Source organism: Trachurus trachurus, assembly GCF_905171665.1.
Source record: "Trachurus trachurus genome assembly, chromosome: 21".
NCBI classification, from domain to species: Eukaryota; Metazoa; Chordata; class Actinopteri; order Carangiformes; family Carangidae; genus Trachurus; species Trachurus trachurus.
In genome coordinates this window covers 14,572,024-14,593,989 of record NC_139899.1, presented here as the reverse complement: position 1 = coordinate 14,593,989, position 21,966 = coordinate 14,572,024, and the positions used below count along the sequence as shown (strand labels likewise).

At 42.0% G+C, this 21,966-nt stretch overlaps 1 protein-coding gene across 1 annotated transcript in view; it reads right to left on the bottom strand.

Annotated features, from left to right (window-relative positions):
* Positions 1 to 14,318, bottom strand: part of myo10l3 (myosin X, like 3) — a gene marked incomplete at its 5' end in the record, with an annotated part of 55,314 nt that extends 40,996 nt beyond the window's left edge. Inside the window, one exon of the mRNA XM_083996741.1 lies at positions 14,298 to 14,318. Within this exon, the coding sequence (XP_083852867.1) occupies positions 14,298 to 14,318 (21 nt within the window). The remainder of the gene's footprint in view (positions 1 to 14,297) is intronic.
* Between the last annotated feature and the right edge of the window lie 7,648 nt (positions 14,319 to 21,966).

Sequence of the window (21,966 nt, the reverse complement as noted above, 5' to 3'; positions counted from 1 at the left end):
CCATGTGAAGTCACTGACCTTCCCAGACATGTTTGTTAGCAGCTCAGTAACCAGGAGCAATAACAGGAATCTGAGGCTGATTGCTCAGACGGACAGTCGTTTCCTTACAGTGGTGGGAGATACATTTATAGATGAGAACCCGCGTGCAGTCTTGTAAGTCTCTAATGGTGGTTAAATCAACAATTGTCGGAGTCAAAGATGAAAAATGTAAATGCAAATGTAAGCAAGTAATGTGCTTATATTTCTCTTGATGTGAAGATCATGTAACTTTAATGTCTGTGTTGAGTTTAAGGTGTCAGCTGTTTTGGTTAGCTTTGCTAAGCATAGAGAAGACAGGGTGAAACAGATACAGTAGCCTGACTGTGCTCCACTTCAACTTTATGTGACAAAATCTGTCATCTAAACCTGCTTAAATGTAAAAAAAAAAAAAAAAAAAAAAAAAAAGCAGCAGTGCTCATCTAACCTATTAAAAAATGAAGAAACTATTTCCCTGAAATTTAAAGCTTTTCTGTTTGTATCTCCTAGAAGTAATGTAACATAAATTGTATATTTCGATTCCAAAAGACAGTAACAATAACTAGCTAATACTGACAACATAAAGAGACTTAAACACGTCACCCTCTCCTGTACGTTTTTGACCAAGTAAATCATTAATCATAAAAAGTGCCACCAATAGGCTGGGGGAAAACACAGAGCAAAAGTGAATTGTGTGTCCAACAGAGCATAAAAGTGGAGAAATCAATATGCATGGATTCCTCTAGGAAACCTTATACAAGGTCACCACTTCCAGACATCAATCCTCATTAAGTATTAACAACAGGCTGCCACGTGTGCGCACACACACACACACTCAGGCACAAATGTGTGCTACCAGGGTCAGGACATAGATCAAGATGCTTTCGTTTAACACACAAGATGTTTACATGAAATCCATTCTGCTGAGTCACAGACAAAGAGGCACACAGTGCAACTTAAAAAAATTATCTGAATCCATGTAATGAACTTATTAACCGCTCAGAGACGACTGGCCTCTGCTCTTTTCTTTATTTTGTGATTAAGGCTTCGCTCTTGGACAAAGGGTCACTCAGTCCAAACCAGCCGGTCTGAAAACCTACTTCCATCATCAAGGATTTTTTTTCTCTCTCTTTCAGTCGACCAATGGAGCGCAGCTAAATAATGTGGCTCTCTCGAACCACAGGGGACAGCGGTGAGTGGGGTAAAGGGGTCTTGTAAATTAGGAGGAGGCTGAGGCTGAGGCTGAGGGTGGGGTGAGGTGGGGGTGGGGGTGGGGTGGTGGTTGGGGAGGGGAAAGAGGAAGTGTGCAGACTTGATAATGTCCTGCCTCCCATTGTCTGGGAAAAGAAGCAGAAAAAACATCAGGACACAAATATAACAGAGGTGTTCGCCATCCAGCACACAGAGACTGACGACCACACCAGTGACCAACTGTGTCTGCCTGGTACCAGTGTAGCACGTGTGGACCGTTCAGTGAAAAGCTGCTTCACATGAGTTCACTGAAGTCCAGTGAGGAGATTAATGGTGCTTATACTCTATAGATTTTAAGAAGATCAGTTGTTGTTATGTAACTGGAAATTACAGGGGCTTGAATTCAGCAGAATATTGCTGGTACTGGGTTTTTTTTTTTCTTGAACGTGTTTGTGACTGGAACAGTGGAGCTGACAGGCTGGAGAAACATGCAGGGAGAAGGCTGCAATAACAGCTAATTACGCGATTAGTTTAACAGGAAAATAGAGCAGGCAAGCCATGACATGGAAAGCTGTGGGACGGTCCATAATACAGTGTGTTTGTACATCATATCATTGTTGGTGCTATAGTTAAGGACATTTTTTTTCCAAGAACTGGGTTCAGCTGCTGAATCAGAGTCTTGGAGGTTTTCCAATCATATCAACAGGGACTTTCTCAAAAGGATGCCTAGTCACCACCTAAAAGATAAAGAGAGATAAAACTCTCTAGACTCCATGCTTTCCAGTAATTCACATAATAGTTGGTTCACTGAATGAGTGAAACAGTAGGCGTTATGGTAAACCTAAACGTCAGCATCTAACTGACCCATAAGAACTTTAATGCCGGCTTGGTCTGCTGCAGCAGCGTCTGTGCAGTGCAGAGACTTGCTCTTTGGAGAAGTGCCCACCAGCCACTATAATTAGCATTGGGCAAAAACAGCTACATCAGTATCACATCATTTCATTTTTTACCTCACATTTGTGATGTTTGGCACTGACGTTTTTATTCATCTGAGCATTTTAACATTTAAAATACAGACTAGTATTTTTTTTGTCTTGTTATTCTTAGAATAAAGAGTAACATCTGGGAGCAACTTTATAAACACCAAAACAGTCAACTAAGACAACTTAATCTTCCAGTACCTCATCCTACAAGATGCATTCTTAATGTATGTATGGCATTTTCTTACGCTCACATTTTAACTCTTCAAAATATACACAGCACACACAGAGTCAAGTCACAATGAGGAAACAACATCCCCCTGGATATAGGGGTGTGCTAAGTGGTGTGGTGTATATTCTGTCAATATTATTTGCATACGGTGGTGTAGAAGATGTTAGGGGGATGGTGTGCTTATGTCCTGCAATTGTTGCAACCCTGGCTGTGCAAAAAAGAGACTAATCATTTATTCTGACAGTTAGGCATAAGTAAACAATGTTTTGTTTAGGTAATAATTGGCGGAAACATTGCAAGTGGTAGAAGAGTTGGGGTTGTCCAGCGACTAGACAGCTCAAGAAAGCTAACACCCGATTTGTTTGTCCATTTGTTTGTGTCTTTGAACGCACATGTGTGCGTCTAAAGACTGAAGCCGGAGGGTATAAAGTCAGGAGGATGAATTGTCTCAGCAACAGATGGTCTCTCTAAAACTCCTCCTCTTTGTCCCCTTCATCTTCGGGAGCTCTGTCGCTAAGTCAGAACAAAGGCAGCCACCGCTGACTGAGAGCTGAGAAGTTAACCAGGCAGACATAATATCCCAAACAAAGTCCAGCTGGGACGTTAAGGGGACATCAGTGACACACTTGAATCATCTGCTGCACCGCAACTGACAACTCTGACTAAAAACCACAGAAACACTGTTTGTGCTACTTGCATAATAATAATAATCATTGAAAAGAACTGTGCTCACAGTCTTCATAGGGTTTAATTATCAGGTGTCAGTTGGCTCCTCTCTCGTGCTTCTGGTAACCAGATGTTTTAATAGCCCCATTAAAACCACAGCTAAACTGCTACCATGGCATTTCCAGCTCGGGCTAATTTCTAATTCTTAATGCTGCATGTCACTGAGCACGTGTAGCACTGCTGAGGCTGAACCGACTGACAATGGTGATCTGATCCACCGACATGGGCCACATGGCGACGTCCCATCATGTTCTCTGACACAGAAACCACTCCGCTTGAATGATGTGATCTTGGAGCTGCGGGCTAGAGTTTCTGCCGCTTGTATAATGACATCCCGCTCAGAGATTTGCTAATGAACGCGCCTTAAATATTTAAGGGCATACACAGTGCAAGGTGCCAAGGCTCTTTCTCTGCCTTCTGGTGTGGCAGGAGCACAGTCGGTATCAGGTGATCGTATCAAGCCAGAAACAAAAGAAAGCTAATTAACTCAGCCGGACTTGGACACGGTCGAACAGTTCGCTATGATAGGCTAATTTCTTGTATCGTCGTGTGGTTTCGGGGCAAGGTGAGTGAATGCCAACCTCCGGCAGTGGACGGCAGCGAGCGGCTGCTGCTGTTGCTGCAGTTGGCCAGGACTGATGCTTGGCTAATGGATGAGTACACCCAGCTGGACACCTGACCAACATCTCATCTCTTGCTGAGGATAAACAAAATACACAGATGTATCCACCAGGGGTGCCCACAAATGCCATCCGAAAGAAACTCTATCCGGCTCTGCTTTCACTATAGTCAGAGTCAAATTTCCCCCAATTTCCACCTGTTCATTTATGTTGTTTCTGTAAAATTTGTTTCACATCATGTTTATCAGATCAGCATAAACTTTGAATCCCATTTAGATTTTTTTTTAAATCGCATTCCCGCTCCTTCTACACCCTAAATACCAAGACATAACCAGCATTATCACAAGAATAGAGGGGCGTCAGGCCACGTCACTAACCCTTTGCGACCCCTCTCAGTGCGCCTGGGCAGATGTGCAGTCCTGGACAATGAGTGGCCTGATGACCTGCACTTAAAAAGGTCAAACAACATATTGGCGCTCGCCTTCGTGCTTCATAAGAAATGAGTCAGTTGTAGGTACAAATTGTTACACTTGGGTGAGGGATGGCATACGTTTGCATGAAATAACAAAGTCACACAGGAGCTATTTTAACTCCAGGTAACAATGGAGAGAAATGTATTTGCTTTATTCATTAAAAAGCAACCTAAGCCAAATTCAGGGACTGTAACCAAATCTCCTGAATGCTGAGTGAGTGGAATGAGGAGGAATCGGCCAAGTGGCTGGTGAGATTAAACAAGTAGGCCGAGCGCAGCTGGGAGGGGAATCTGGGCAAAGGTCCCTCTGGGTCTTTGGCCACAAGATTTCCAGTGAGGCAAAAGCTGTACATCGCACAAAAAGCAAAACCTCAGCAGAAAGTTACTGGATATTATTTCACATCACAACCTTGGGAGGGGGCGACAGCTCAGCCTATTTATTATCTTATTAGCACAACATTTTTACTTGGTCAGAATTGTTTAAAATATGGAATTGAAAACACTGAATTTAAATGTTTCCATATGTTTTGTGCATGTATGTGTGAAATTAATGACGTCTTCTTCCACTGCTCTGTTGTGCAGCTCCGCACTGAGCCGCTCAGGGGTTAAGTGCTACTCTCCAAGGCTCTTCAGCAGTGGTTACTGAGGGAAAAGGAAAAGCGTCTCATCCACTCTCTTGCACTGATTTTCCAGGGATTCAGTCCCACAGCTCTCAGCTAACATACTTAGCATGAGGTCACTGTCATCAGGCTCATCACATAGCATATAATTACTGAACATTTTACAGGAACAATTTTAGATTAATGCGCCTCTGCATGCTTCTTGCACATGTTGTTTTCTTTGTTTCCTGGCTGCCACTGTGCAGTGAGTACCCATAGCCAGCATGGGGTGAGGGTGGGGATTGGGAGGGGCAGGGTTGGTGACCGAGGGCAGAAATCAGATGATTAAAAGCAACCTCCAGCATCTGTGCTGGAAGGCGCATGAATAAATGATGGAGGGAGCAGCTGATCAGAAATTAGCTAATGGAGGAGGAGGAGTCCCATGGGGAGCTGGGTTTCCCCCTGTTGTTGTGGAAGGGAGGGGTGACAGGGGTAAAAAAAAAAAAAAAAAAAAAAAAAAAAGGGTGGAGGGTGCAGTTCATCAATTGTTCTTGACTCCATGAAGCTCCCCCAGCCCCCTGCAGAGGAAGCTAAAAACAGACTTAGAGCGGGATGGCCTGAAGGCAGCGGCCTCATCAGTTAACACTGTTAGGCGACCAGACATGTGGCTCGGTGATGATGTCATGCACCATTTTCATCATCAAAGGCTGTTTTTGTAAAAAGCAGAAGGTCTGCGGATGATTAAGATGAATGCAACTGTGTCAGTAGGTTGATATAAATGTGTAACATCATCACTGTCCTTAAAGTTGTTTTCTTTAACAGCTTAAACAGAACAACATGATCATAAAAGCAAATGTGTGCCAGTGCTAATGTGTGCCTGCTTTGTTTTGTAGTGTGTACAGTGCGTCTGCTGTCTGTCTGTCAGGAAAGGTGGGTGTGTGTGTGTGTGTGTGTGGGGGGAGGGGGGGGGGGGGGGGTGTAATCTGTCATTTTGCTAATGAGTATATTGAAATTAATTTGCATAACAAATCATGTCTTCAGGAGCACGAGAGAAATAAGAGGAGCGCTTGACACTCCTGGCACAGTGTCCTGCTTTACGTCCTTATCCTGCCTGAACATATTTTCATTCCACCACCCTGTGTATTTGAGATCAAAGTATTAGTATGATCCTGTTTTCTGAGAAGGGTTTTGACACAACAGAAATGTTAATTAAAGGGATTACAGCACATCTGATTTGATTTTCAACAAAGTGCTACACATATATAACCTTCACTGTCGTATATGTGGACTGGGTCACACAACAGGGATCCCAGAGATATTCCAGGAATGCTGCAAAGTCAGGACTGTCAGAGACTTGAGGAGAGTGTGTGTGTGTGTGTGTGTGTGTGTGTGTGTGTGTGTGTGTGTGTGTGTGTGTGTGTGTGTGTGTGTGTGTGTGTGTGTGTGTGTGTGTGTGTGTGTGTGTGTGTGTGTGTGTGTGTGTGTGTGTGTGTGTGTGTGTGTGTGCGTGTACCCAGGCTGTTGTTACACTGCCTTTCACCTTCACTCGTATTTCATGTAGTACCCAGAATGACTGCTATGATGTTGTTTAATCAAACAACTTGTATTGGAATCTGTTATTGATTGATCAAGTAAAAAATAACATTTGAAAATTGTGATTTAAAATTCTTAAAGTCTTAAATGTTTTTTCTGTGCACACATGGACAAACATCACATTTAAAGCTCACAATTTGTATGGGAAGTAGTACTGTTGATCATGATGATGTAACTGCAACCAAAAGCATTGCAAACATTGCATTTATGTACCAGTTTTGCAGCTTTTTTTTAAAAGTATTTTATCTGAGGATGAGGGAGTGAAGGAAGGCTAACAAGTTGAGTCTTGAAAACATGGTACGCTCCTCCTCATGTGAGTCTCATTATGTCAGTGTATCATGGCTAAAAAAGCCTCAGGCCTGACCACACACACACTCATGTTTAATAAAACAGACGGGGAATGGATGGGAACACTAACAGGTTATGACTGTGGACTGTGCCATGCTGTGTTATTTGCTTCTGTCAAGCACCAAGGTGCTAGTTAGACTCTTCAGGCCATGGCAGTCAGGGATCACCTAGTGTGAGATGTAGCCTATACATAAACCCAGCAGGATGTTTGTGTCATCACGAGGGAGACAAACAATGTTACACTTTTTATATATTTTTTTGTCCTAAGGCCATATTCCCTCCCTCCCTTCCCTTCCTTGTTGTTTGAATGTGTTGAACCTACGCTCACACGATGGTTTAAGTTAGAGAGAGACGCACACTCTGTTCTGTAATAGGCCGCCTCCATACAATAATCATAGGGGACTAAAAAAGGAAAGTCAACATCTGGGCTGGGAGCAGTAATCACAGGTTGGCTGTTATTAAGCTGCCAGACGAGACCTCCGAACTGAGAGGATTTAAGCTACACTCATTACCAGCTCACAGTGTCTATCAGGTATAGGGCAGCCAAGGTGAAGGCCGTCAGATATTATCGTGTGAGAGGGGGTAGGCGGTGATCAACAGGAACTTTCATTTTCTCTGGTTCAAGTATCCTGGACAAATTCGGCGCACATAAATCTGGTAGGATTGATTGAAATGTGAACGGGCATCACTGAAATTTTTTTCTGAGATGTGAAGACGAGACATGACGTTATACCTGACCTGGTAACATGAGCAGACCACAGAGGCACCTAGTCAGACTTCAGTATGAGCAACTTATCATTCAAACCTCTCTGGTGATCCAGAGACAACATCAAGTCACCATGTCCAGATGTTAAAGGAATAATTAGCCACTTTTAGAAACATGCATTTGCTTTTCTGGCCAAGTGGTGATGAGTACGGAAGCCGAGAACGGCCAGGTCCATAATATTTTTTTTATTATCGTTTTCTCGTGATAACGACTTATTATTTCGTTATCTCGAGATAACAAAGTCCGTTTTCTCGTGATAACGAATTAATTTATTTCGTTATCTCGAGATAACAAAGACCGTTTTCTCGTGATAACGAAATAATCATAGAATGTGTCGTTGACATGGTTGCCTAGCAACATGTGTCCCCGGTGCAATCGCTTCTGCTTACGGGGAACAGCTGGTTAGCCGCTGTATGTTCGTAGCAGGAGGCTACTAAAGCGAGTCTGTTGGAAACACACATCTACAGATCTAACGTAACAGAAGAGATGTTTTTCGTGGGATAATTGCCCAGAACCATGTGTAGAACTCAAATCAGTGAGCTGATTAATGTGATCACATCATCCTGATTTCAGCCTTCAAGAGCTGCCACTAACGTTAGTCTGCTCTGAGGAGCTGTCAACAATGAAGTAACGTTACCGGTAAGTTACACTTTAGTTTGTTTACTGAGCTGGGTTTATTTAAGGGGCTACAGGTTAGCATAAACACATGAGAGTTGACTACGTTATGGCAGCTTCAGCTAAGGTAATGTTAGCTAGTTGCTGCTCAGATAAAGCTCATGAACACTGCTGTCTTGCCAAATTAACATTAGCCTACATGTCAGTGGTCGCAGGCAACAGGTGTCTGATGGTTGGAGATAAGGTTGTGATTTCTGACGGCAGCAGACAGTAGCTAACGTTAGCTTAGCTGAAACAGGATAGATGGGACCACGGTAGCCCCTTAAATAAACCCAGCACAGTGACGTTATTCAAACTAACGTTAAGTGTAACTTACTGGTAAATTATTGTTGACAGCTGGTGTGGACAATAATCACACCAGTGAGTAGAGTAGACTGAAGCAGAGCGATAGATAAATGTTATATCTATCGCTCTGGACTGAAGTTAACTGCCCCATGCTCGAGCTGAACAGTAGCCTCCTGTTGCTAGGCAACCATGTCAACGACACATTCTATGATTATTTCGTTATCACGAGAAAACGGTCTTTGTTATCTCGAGATAACGAAATAAATTAATTCGTTATCACGAGAAAACGGACTTTGTTATCTCGAGATAACGAAATAATAAGTCGTTATCACGAGAAAACGGTAATAAAAAAATGTATACGGACCTGGCCGTTCTCGGCTTCCGTAGATGAGAGTATGTATTGTTATGTTTTTATGGTAAATATGAAGCTACAGCCAGTAGACATTTTGCTTAGCATATCAACAAATACAAAACACAAACCAAACCAAGACACTGGTTTACAGTCTTTTTCATGTCCATTAAAAATGCCTGTATAAAAGTTTATTTTTGCTGCCAAATGTAGTTTCTGTGGTGGTGATGGTTGTTTGCCAAGAGCGTCTCCAAACACAGCACATGACTGGAGTAATCTGGTTAACATGCCAACTTCAGTAGAAGAAAGGTAGTGATACAAATGTTGGTAACTGCATGGTGACAGTTGTTAATGCTAATAGGCTACTAGGCAGCAACAGCAAAACTTATATGAAGCTCTTTCTAACAGATAATAATATATCAAATCAGCGGGTTTAAGAGTTGGTAGGTAGAAGTTGTCAGCTTAGGACAGATTCAGGTTAGCTGTGTCCCTGCTATGCTAATGATCTCCTGGCCCCAGCTACACGTATTAACCTTACAAACATTGCTGTTTTTGTCGACTCTCTTGGACTAATAGCTCATAACTTTTCTGTGTCTGTTGTTCTCACACCGAAGACAGCGACTACATGAGCTGTCGTTCGTACAAGTCCAGACAACTAGCCTACTGTGATTTCCTCATTTCACTTTAAATTCACAGTGGTTCGGGATGTTCTCTGTCATCACAGCCTTGTTGACATGACAAATTAGTGAATCGCCCGAGTGAGGTGATTTATATTTCATAGAATGACACACCCAAGACTGCCCTGATAGGGATTCACACACACACACACACACACACACACTGACAGATGCATGGAAGACAGGAAGGATGGGCGTTCGGAGCAGACTGAGCGTCATAACTTTTATGAGCACTGTCTTGTGAACATGCTGCCTACAACAACCAGAGCGGGTATTAGAAGGAATAGTACGGCATTGTAGGATATTTGCAATATCAGGGGTTAGCATAATGGCTGGAAAGAGATCCAGAGAATCCAGGAGAATCCTCCTGCCAGCACTGTTGATTGTTTTACAAAATCCAATCAAAAGCATTCAGATTTCTGCCCAACTGAAATAGAGAATAACTATAGGTAACTAGTGAGCGCTGCGCTATACCCCTGTGTCCGTTTCTGATTCCAGTTCATCATGCTAAACCGCGCTAACCAGCTGATGGATTTAGGTGGGTTTACTGGGCAGATTAGAGTTTGTAATCAGTCTTCTCATCCAAGTGTTGGCAAAAAATCAAATGAGCAACTTTCCCAAAATGTCGATCCACCACGAACAAGCACGAGAGACCACCAGAGTCTAACCAACACCAAGGTGTTCCTTCTGCTCTAATCACTGCAAACATGGACGGCTTTGTCTGAAGACCCCGGTAATGTAGCAGGTTAAAAGCTTAAATCAACAGCATGGTGTCAGCAGGAGGTTATCACAGCACTGACCTCCCCATGTGTCAGCTCACTGATAGACGGAGATCGGGTTACTGATAGAGGGACAAGAAATGCAAACACATGCCAGAAAGGTGAAAAGTTGATTCATTTCAAAGCAAAGGTGGCCTTTGAAAGTGTGGAAAAACATTCTTATGTCAAAATCCAACAAATACCACATTTGTTACCATGTATGGTGACATCCAAACCCTATATCCCCCCCCCCCCTTAACACCGGCACTGTGTCATCATGAGAAATAACCATGTTATTTGGTGTGTGGTGAGACAATGGCTGTTGGCAATTAGTCCCAGTGCTCTTGTGACAGATTAAACCACCTCCAGACTGTAGCCTACCAAAGCTGTAGGAGCTCTGCTGACGCACACATAAACCACTGCCTTAATAATACCTCGCTCTGTTTGTTCATAAACAACCGGCACCGTTAATTCACCGCCACTCACAGACTTTAAAAAAATCCCCTAATTTGACGCGATAACGCACACAATAACCACTTCAAGATCATTACAAGTTAAGACGGCTGCTTAGAAATGATTCACAGGAATGCAGGACCCATTAACCACATTTTTTGTAGCTCTCCTTCCTTCCTTCCTTACATCCTAACTTCACTTCCTGACATCCTTCCTCACTCCTTTAGCCGTCCTCGTGGCTGGAGGTGAAGAGCAACCATCTCAGATTCTCTGCTCTCTCTCTAAAGGTGGCAGCTGGAGGAAGTGACAACTGGGTAGAAAAGACCCTGACGTCGCAGGCAGCACAAAAAATAGTCCACCATCAGGAGCATCATAATAGGCTGGCCTTTCTCACGTTACCCGTTTCACTACAGAATGCTTACGGGGCATGCAGAGCCACGGCACCAGGCTTCAAAGAGCCAGACATAAACAGCACATAGAGCTGTGAGGGATGTGTCAGGGTAGGGAGTGTGTCTGTCAGTGTGTGTGGGGTGGGAGTGGAGGTGGGGGGGTGCTGGTATGAAACCTAAAGCTTTGCCCACCAGGACTCTACAGTGCACGGATGACATGCAGCCATGACCGGGGGGGGGGATTTCAGGGGTCAGGGTTGGGAATTTGGGAATCCCTCTGTGAGAGTGACTTTGAGAGGCTGGAATCTGGTGTGTAATGCAAGGAAGGAGTTAACGGGCGTGGAGAGAGGTCCTCATGTGGCTTTACAGTGTGAAGCAGCTGCTGCTAAAAAAGAACTGATTACCAAGTTTAGTAACGCATGTAGCTTCGTCAACAGGATGTCTCACAAAGACATGAAAAATCTAATTGGCCCTGTTGTGCGTGTGAATGGTTGAATGTGTGTTTGATCTCCCGGGTTTTTTCATCTGTGAGGAGATGAAAGAGAGGAAGAGAGATAAATGTATCTTAAACACACAGACACACACACACACACACACACACACACACACACACACACACACACACACACAAAGCCTATCTGTGGGACCTAGGAGCGTAATAATCATATTCCTTGAATATTTACATACATATGGAGGTCTACGATGACCACATTCAACAACTTGACAAGATCGCTGGTTCACTCCAGTACAACAGAGTCATAGGATGGACTGAGGGTGGAGTAATGACAGCAACACTGTCGGGTTTATGACACTGTGTGAGCTCCTGAGAGGAAAAGGCGGCGCCGATTGGACAGGATTGGCTTTTAGGATAGACCTCACCCTTGTACCTGCCACTCCTATTCACTCCACCACTATCTCTGACCCGGTCACCTTAATCAGTGCTAACAGTGGCATGCCAGGGGAAAGCTGTCCTAGATTTGCAATAGGCAAACTGAGGTGCTTGATAAATGCGGTCAGTGTTAATTTCATCAAATCTGATCCGCGAAGAAATCCTTTTAGTGGGCAGATTTTGAACTACGCTTATTCAAAAAAAAGGGTTTAAAAGTTCACACATCACATTGTAAATGGACCGTCCATAGGTATGAAGGAAAGATTGATTAACAGTAATTAATCATGCAATATATGCCCGTCTGTGCTTGATTTCAGGAAGTTGAGTTTAATCCTCGTCGTCTTTTACTTCACTTCCAGAGTTCCCATTTAATTAAATCCCCACTGGTAGCGCTATGGTGTTAAACTCGCTGGCTTCACTCCATGACCCAATAGTCATTGAAAAACCAGGTCAGTTTGCTGATTTATTTTAACACAATCCCACATAGACAAGTGAAGCGACACACCCAGCACAGATACATACACCTGTATTGACATTTCTCCCCGCAGTTGCTACAAAGGCTGAGTTGTTTTTGTTTTTTATGCATGAGTAACATGAATTGTCTAATAGATTTATTTCCAGACAATACAAAATAATTCTGTCCGATCTAAAAAAGACCTACAAACAGCAACCCCAAAAGGGAAGACCCTGTTGAAACTGTTCACAAAGGTAGTAGGCTATTCATTGCTGGACTATAGTAAAATGAACTCATTGTGTAAACATGACAAATCAATGTATTCTGACCAAGTTAGATGTAGAAACTTCTTCATAGATAAATTCCGCTGGTCAAGATATTGGAGGGCACAGTTTGCTACATCTCAGGATGAAAAGCAATTCACTACATGACCACATTAGATAAAAGAAAATGGGGCCTGAATGAAGTCACCAGGGAAATCTCAAACAGTTGGTCCAGGACAAAAGATACACACCAAATTACAACAATGATCTCTGCTGAGCCGAGCTAAAATAATAACCTTCCTCTGTACAGAATATCACTCTAATAAAACCAGATTACGACCCAAAATCCAGCTCTCCTCAATCTGTTGACTACATGGCTGCTTTATACAACAGAGGACTGAAACCTACAGCTCAGAGATGACATGCCTTACATTTTTGTAAACATTGCTTGATCCTGGCCAAAACGGACATTAAGTCAGCAAGTGTCATCCTTGTAACCCAGTTAACCAATCATTTAATAATTGAACTAATTCAATAAGTAAATGGAAAATAGTACTTTTTCACTGTGTTGCACATAGCCTACAGTAGCCTATAGGATTCTCAATCATAGTCTCACTCCTTGACAACTGTTAAGGATAACACACAGAAAAAACTATTTAACTCATTGATGAATGCACGAGTTCCAACTCCTGACAACACTGCGAAGGAGAGGGTCGAGTGTGGAGCAGCCACCTCCCTGTATCATTAGCATACTGAGTCACGGCACAGCACTGAGGGGCAGACAAGGTTGATGCTGGCGACAGCGGCACAAGAGGTGAATGGAAGGACCATTAGAGGAGGAGACTGACATCACATCAGGGTGTGTGTGTGTGCCCTCGTCTGAGTCAGATGGGAATGACAAACCAGTTTCTATACCCTCTGTGTGTATGAGTGCATCAGTGTCTAGGCTGATTTTTAAGATGACACATCCAGACCTGCACGGGCACAGTTTGAAACTACGGAGGACTTTAGAAAAATATAAATAAATCAGCGGCACAGAGAATAGACATGATATCACACCAGTGTTTAAAGTCCTGTTTAACAATGATTCAACTATGTGAGCACTGAGCTTACAGGGATATTTCTTAAGTCAAGCACATAAGTAAAGTACTCTTAAATCTAAAAGGCTTGCTGGGATACCGAAGTTCCTACTACAGCTGCATCCTGTAGACCAGCCCAGTGTACACACACACACACATACACACACCACCACCACATGTCTGAGTTACAGTGGATGAGTAAGCATCTCAAACACCTCAGCCACAGAGGGTTAATAAGGAACAAGTGGAGCTTATTTTCTTTTAACATAAAGCAGAGATTCTGTGCTTTTCAAGGCTAAACCAAAAATGATGAACTGATGTGAAACCAGCCATGCTCAGAAAGACACAACACAACATGGGAAAACAAAACAAAGAGCGGCGGCGCGTGCCAAAATAATTTTGGAAGTCACGTTGAGAGAGAGAGGGAGAGGGAGATGCGAATAGAAAAAGCATGTGATGTGTGAAGAAAGTCAAATTAAGTCACCTCTGCAAAGAAAGTATCCATTTTAAGGCCGACCTCTCGTCCCTTTGTAGTCTGAGTTCAGGGTACCACAGCTGAAGAGGAGGAGGAGGAGGAGGAGGAGAGGAAGCTGCACTCCGGAATGATTTCCATCCGCTTCGTTAAAATTAATTTCGTTAAAAAAAAAAAAGTTCTTATTTCCGGATATAGTCGTTCATTGACTCTGTTATTCAGAAGCGAGACATTTTTACGGTCCTGTTTCCGGACACTTCAGTGGTGGCTGTTGTGTTGTGCGCGTGTAGAGTGTCCCGGGAAGCCGCTGTGGTGCTGCGCTGTGTTTCTGCTGTCTACTTATTTCAATGAACCCGGCACATTATGCAGAGGGGGAGGAGCCTGCGGGGTCACAGCCCTCCCCTCAGCATACGCCCTCTTTGTGTCCATGTCTAGGCTACAAAAAAGGGCTCTAGTCATTTTAAAGGATGTGCATATTTCCCTTGTTTTTAAACCAGGTTTTACTGTACAAATTCAGGGATGTGTAAGACAGGAATGAGTGTACAAAGGGAGGAATTGTTTTAGGTCAATGGCTTTAGCATGTAGGATATAGGCCTACTCCCAGTTATCCAAGTGTGTAGCCTATGTGACAGACGGAGGATCATTATCCTGACTTCCTCCTTAGGGAAAAATAAACCAAGAAGTGAAGAGGAAGAGACTGATTCAGCCGGCTTTATTTTAGTCAGAGATTGTTTACCTAGTAATGTGGGTCTGAGGACATGTGCAGACTGATTTTTTTCTTTATGTTTTTTTTTTTTTTTGTCTAACAGATCAAACAGTGGCTGGTGTAGGCTACACTAATTAGAAATGTCTCTTGCACCCCATTAGTGCAGTAATTAAGCACTGAGAAGTGCTGAGAAATACCTTGTATATAATTATTTGATTAAATATCCTTATTAGCTATCCCCAGGATAGCTTATTTTACACTAGGTTAGTTTAAAATTAATTTTAATGGCTGAATAGACCAGGCTGACCAATATGAGTGTTGATTTATTTTCCAACAAGATAGGCTACTTGATACATAGAGACAAGTAGGCCTAATCATTCCCTGTGAATCGCACCACACAGTTTTTGCTAATAGAGAAAGTACTGCCTCGTCTGTGCTGCATGTTGATTTCATTATAACCTGAAAATGAATCTGACAAAGTTGCAATTTTCAAACCCAGAAAGAAATAAGTGAGTGTGAACAGCATGGAACAGATCCATGGTGTACAGTGGCTGTTAGCACTAGCATCTCATTGAGATGCTGAGAATCAACAGTGAGCAAAGCAGAGTTTAGTATTGTTGTTATGTTATGTTATGTTGTGGTGCATGTTTATTCAGTGTACTTTTTAAATGCGATTTATATTCTTAGGCAATATACCCACTGTAAAGATGATAGGATATGTAGGCTATATCAACTGTATGGTGACTGTGTGTAATTGGAGCTGACATTATCATATCAGAACTCACAAGGCTCTCTGGGTTTCAGTCCAGTCTGCTCTGTTTTGTCTCTGTGTGTTTCTGTTGTGAAATCATACAGTTCTTCCTCTTTTTTCTTTTTTTTAACCACTCGAGTTGAATTTGCCTCCATGGGAAACCAGTCCAGTTGTCTTTACATTGATTTAATAAGCTATGTAGTCCCATCACTTCTGAAATTCACCTCATGCCCAGACTTTCTGCCCGGTGGTCAAAACTCAGTCCACACTGCTTTGAGAAAGAAACATATAACAGACATCTTATTGTGTTTTTACGTTAGCTTTATAGCAACCACAATTGTCTTCTAATATACAGTTCATTCCTGTGTCTTGTCTGTTAAGAACATTTGCAATAACCAACATGCTTTTCTTTTAAGGAAACAAAACTAAACTGTGTTATGTACTGTATCTTTGCTTTTGCTATATCATTCCCAATTCATATAGCTAGATTCTTGCTGCAACTGTAGGAAGATGTGTCAATAGATTCTGTATATTTTCATGTACTCATATTCTTCTAAATTCAAATTTCCCTCTTTGGAGAAAATAATTACAATCACTACTGCTACTAGATTAGAGCCCAGAAGCTGCCTTGGGAAGGCAGTTGTTTTTCATTTCCAGTGAACAAGATGAATCACACAGGCCTTTTAATCTGTGACCTTATGCCAGTAAGATCAGCCACCCAGTCATGACCTGTGGATAGACTAATTCAACTTAATCTATATGCAGTAGTCATGCAAGTGATCCAGTCTGGAGAATTGCGTTGTGTGTGTTATGTAATCAGTGTTGAATGTACACCAGCTAATAGAGTAAAGCCTAAGGTTGACATGCAGACAACAAATCAGCAGACGCAGTTTGATCATCAATATTGTTTTGTTGATATTGCCTCTTTAATGGCAATAAGAGAGGTATGTTTTTATTCAACATTATCATTTGTTCAATTCCCCATGAAAAGCATAACAGGCAACAAACAACAACCATAGTAGACCAAAAGGGTTTGACTTTTGGTCTAAATCTTGCAAATGCTCTTGAATTTATCCTTGAGCTACTGATGTGAAGGTCAACTCATAGGATTGGACGAGCTTGTTGTGGTGAGTTAGTAATTCCTGATTATAAAGACGGGAGCAGCTTTTTGCAGGACTACTCATTGTTTATTGTTCCTGTAAGGACTTATACAGAGTAATACTCAAAAAATCCCTGTGCCAGTGCCACAGCTAGAATATCGCTCAGAGACCTTTTGACCGGAAAAATTGTCCTCAGAATCCCCCTGATTCCTCCGTCCAAAACCGCTGCTAGGATTCTCTGCAGTGTCCCGCAGATTAATCAGTACTGCGCTTAAATGCAATCTTCTGCCACTCACTGCACGTTTTACTTATATTTGTACAAATTGTGTTTTATTAAAAATCAAGAAATGTTGTCCTCTGATCTACATATAATCACTATCAATAATGCATCACAGGCATCGACAGCGTACAGAATTAGTGTAGATGGTTCAAATTAGCTGTATATATGTTTATTTATTGCAGTAACAGTGTCTATTGATTTGTACGTTATATTAAGTCATTTTTATAATCAGACTTTAAGAACCATAACACAGTTAATTGTGTTTACAGTATTTTACTGTGTGTTTGGAAGAGGCTTTACTTTTATTGAATGGTACTGGGAAGCAGACAGGAGTGTGTATTTCATTTCAGAGTAATCTTGAAGGGACCGGTTCACACTATGTCCCAGGTGATTGACCTTAATCTTAAAATCAGAGATGAATGCCAGCTGCAAGTAGACAAGCTGGTGGGGATATTGAGCATTACACTGACTAAGCATTACCCATTACACATTTGCCAAAAACTAAACAATAGTGAAAGAACTGCTCTTTGAGTGAGCTGGGGCAGAAAGTAAAGTGTGTGTAAGACCTTTCTTTCTCTCTACCTGGGAGGACAATGAGAACAAGAACAAAACATCCATTTGGTCACTTTGGTCAAGATCCCCAGAGGCACCGGGGGAAGGGATGAGGATGGCAGACCTGCTGTTTTTGACTCCCCTCTTCCCTACAGGTCTGCATTATGCAGCTTTGGTCCTTTGAGCAAAAAACAGTTGTACAGGTGAGCAATTCTCTGGACGTCTTTTCTTATAGTGATGTGGGTTTAATTTTGAAAAACACCATCATGGCAGGAAAACAGCACCCAGTCTTAAAGAGGAGGACTTCCCTATGTACTCATAATAAAATAAAATAAATAGCACAATACAATTATTATATCTATAAACAAAATGTAACTCAATTTCAATCAACAACCTAAATTCACTTAAAAAAAAATCATTCTCCACACCTTTCTGTTCTTCAAATCTATAGACTTTTAACATTTACTGTCTGCACGAGGGAGGGCATATATCACATTATGTTTGCATTAAAGGTTTTCAGTGCCAGCTGAAACAAATAACAGACACGTGAACCCTCCACATACCAGTGTGACCACACTGGTAGACGCCAGACATACCACATACTGATAGAAAAGATCAGCAGAGTCAGGTCTGCTGGGCTGATAATTTTGCTCAGTGTGAAAGAGAAAACTATAAGCACATGTGTTTTCATTATGGAGGACAGTTATCATGCCTTCATGCCCAGCAGGACTGACTAAGGCAACCAGCAGGCCCTCTTTTTTTAATTTTACCAGTGAACTTACTAGAAACAAAAAGAAGAACCAAGGAGAAAGGGAGTGGTATAGTACAACATATGACGTGTAAACATAAATGTTTAAAAAAGCTTTCTAATGTTGTTGTATACAAGCTGTAGAATGAAGAGTGTTGAGGCAGCACATATACTGATCTAACGGACCATCTCTGCCACCACTTCCTGCTCTCACAGCATGCGGTGCATTTGTGGTAAGATCTGTGGGTCCGGAAATGGTCTCTACAGCCACACAGACAGAGCATGTCTTAGTCATGATGTAGCTACAAGGTTTACCTCAAGCAAACCCTCCAAACATTCACCAAAGAGAAGAGGCCATGTGACCAACTCGTATCAATCTTCTGTCTCGATCATATAAATGTCCGATTAAGCGTGAAAACACAACATGGCATGTGAGGAATTGTGTTTGGGGGGCTGATGGAGGCAGACAGACTGTAATGACCCTCCACCCCTTGGCAATGACAGACCTCAGGCAAAGTCATTCAGGTCAGTTAAAGGACCCCTTTGGTTTTGTCTGGAGGTCCCATTGACTGAGTGTGATGGTTTGATTAGTATTTGTGCTGCTATGAGCCGTTAGTCACAGTCAGACCATGAAAATCACTTAACTGAAGGTGGTTTGATTATGTAAACAGCAGCCATCCATGTGTAACTGCCTGAGACCTGAGTGCACAAAACACAAAACATCGACCCCCCCTTGGTGATATCATTACTGCACAATCTGCTTTTTAATGATTTATCCACAATGTCACAGACAACACTGCCAAACTCATATAAGTTCAAATCCTGACAGTGCACACACAGTTTATTCATGTGGAAATACTAAAGTCCAAGTGTTAGCGGTGCAGATACTGTATGTAAAGTGGTGTTCCCTAAAATCTGTAAGGATTCTCATGTTGAATTATACTAAACTAATCTGTCCATTTCTTATTCGTCTTTCAGGGTGGGGTCTGCAGGGTATTATTGGACATACCCAGGGAACAAAGAGAACAGGGAGGGAGCGAGGCAGGCGTAAAATTGATTGAACGTGATGCAGTTTTGCTAAGATAGATGGGAAAAGGAGAGAAGAAAACACTCAGATAAAAACAGAACATCTAACATTGTAACAAAGGCGATTCAATCTATATTGGATCTATCTCGCTGGCAGCGTGGCTTTAATGTGTAAATATGGTCGATGACAAATCCTGGTGCCACATTTATTAAATTATGTGGCTGATCCTGAGACAGAGCACAGCCAACAGGTCTCCCACTGAAAGCATTACTGACACCTACGTCAGCACTATTTCTACAGTTTTTATGTTAGAGGCTGCAAGACAAAAATATTCTATAACGATTCACTGGATTGAATATTCAATTGTTTTGTTCCAGCTTTCTACTGTGTGTGTGCTGTTTACCTCTAAGAAGATTCTTATGAAATAATCTTTTTCCATTTATGTAATCTAAATCTAATACACATTTGATCTAATCTAATCTAACCTAATCTAATATGACCTAAAATGACTTTTTTTTTTTTTTTTTTAAATCTATGTTTGAGAAATGTACTGCATAATACAACAAGGTCACAGACCTGCAATGTACTGTATATGCATTCAACCCAGTATGGATGGAAAAAAAAGCCAACTAACAGCCAAAATTATCACATGACAAAAACCAAATCCACAGCTAAACTCACTGTACATATCAATGACAATGCTTAAGTTAATTATTTGCACATATACTGTTTATCATGTTCACCATCTTCAACCTGTTTAGGCCTTTAGACAGCTAATTCTTGTTAATTAGAATTAAATACAATTAACAGCTGAGCCTGGTGAGAATTACATTAATTTTGAATGTGACACTTTTATTCTGATGGTCCTGCATGAAAAGTTAAGGAATAACCAGCAGAAAACATCTTCTGGAAAGTATAGATATCTGTTTTGAACTGCATTTAATTCCTGTTTATGTGAAGATAGGTGTGACTGGTTAACTGAATCATCATTTGGGGATCATGGATGCATCCATACAAACTTTCATGGCAACCTCTCCATAGTTGCAGACATGTTTCAATCCAGACCAAAGCATTGGACTGATAAACCAACATCACATTCAGCATTAGTGTGACTAGAAAATAAACACTACTTGTGAATTGACAGTCAGCATATTAGTGGAAGAGGAAAGGGGGGGGAATGGAAGAATGAGATTAATCACTGAGATTACTGTCACATATTAGGCCCCTTCATCAGCTATGATGGTTTGAGTCCCAGCAGCAGGATTTCACAATATATCCCACCACAAGCATTCCTCCTCAGACTTACATGGACCCCAGCACATACCATACCTTCCTTAAGGCTGAAGAATGAGGACCAGCTCACGAACTTCCCATGCTCCCCCGCACTGTCAACTTCCTGTTTGTTTATACAGCTTCATATTTCAATGCTCCCACATTAAGATAACGTTCAATCTGAGGCCTGCTATAGTGAACTGAAAAATTATGCCAAGGATGTGAAAACTGCTGAGTTAAATCAGCCATTCAATGCAAACAGGCCAGTGGACTTTTGTCAGGTTATTGGTATGTTTTTGTTTATTGTTTAGGTTCTCAAAAACAGTTTTCCCCCAGACTCCAGAGTATTAGCCTGACTGAGTCCATCAGTGACTCACTGGTCATTCAGAGCCTGAGAAAACACACAGGGTACATTCCTCATTGTACCCTGAGCTCAGGGCTGATATGGAGACCTGTGGGGAACTCTGCAGCTCTGTCTCATATCATATGATTCATGTGCTTGAATCACAGAGAGCTCAGAAGCATTTAGCTTTCCCTGAAGTATTACACCACTAATCAATGAGCTTTGCCTTATATGTCCACATTGGGCAAATACATTCACCGGTTTATACAACAGGTATAAGGAAAATCAAACTGAAAAACCAAGATCTATCAACCGTTTCAGTTGTGCACAAGGTATTGTGAGTGTTTGATTAAAGGTAAGATATGTTTTTCCTGTTGTTAAATATTTTGTTAAGTTGTGTCTTACATGCAGCATAAGGGCTGGGCAGTATTTGAACCTCTGCCACTGTTAGCTGCCTGGTAGAGCCTGACCTCTACCAGGTTTTTATTCACTTTTAAGGCCACATTGTCAGGGGACACGCTTTAGATCTTGGTCGTTTTGGAAATGATTTTTTATTCCATGTCCTTGCCTATGAAACACCAATTTCTGATGAAACAGACAGTGGCACAGGAGGTAGAGTGGGCCGTCCAATAACCGGAGGGTTGGTGGTTTGAATCCCGCTCCATCCCTGTTGCTGTCACTGTGTCCTTGGGCAAGACACTTTACCCACCTTGCCTCATCTGACTGTATGAATGTTTGGTGGTAGGAGAGGCCGTTTGGTGCACATTGGCAGCCACTTTTCTGTCAGTCTGCCCCAGGGCAGCTGTGGCTACAGACGTAGCTCATCACCGCCGGTGTGAACGTGGTATGAATGAAAAATGATAAGTTTGAGTGAAGCACTTTAGGTGCCACGAAAAGCGCCA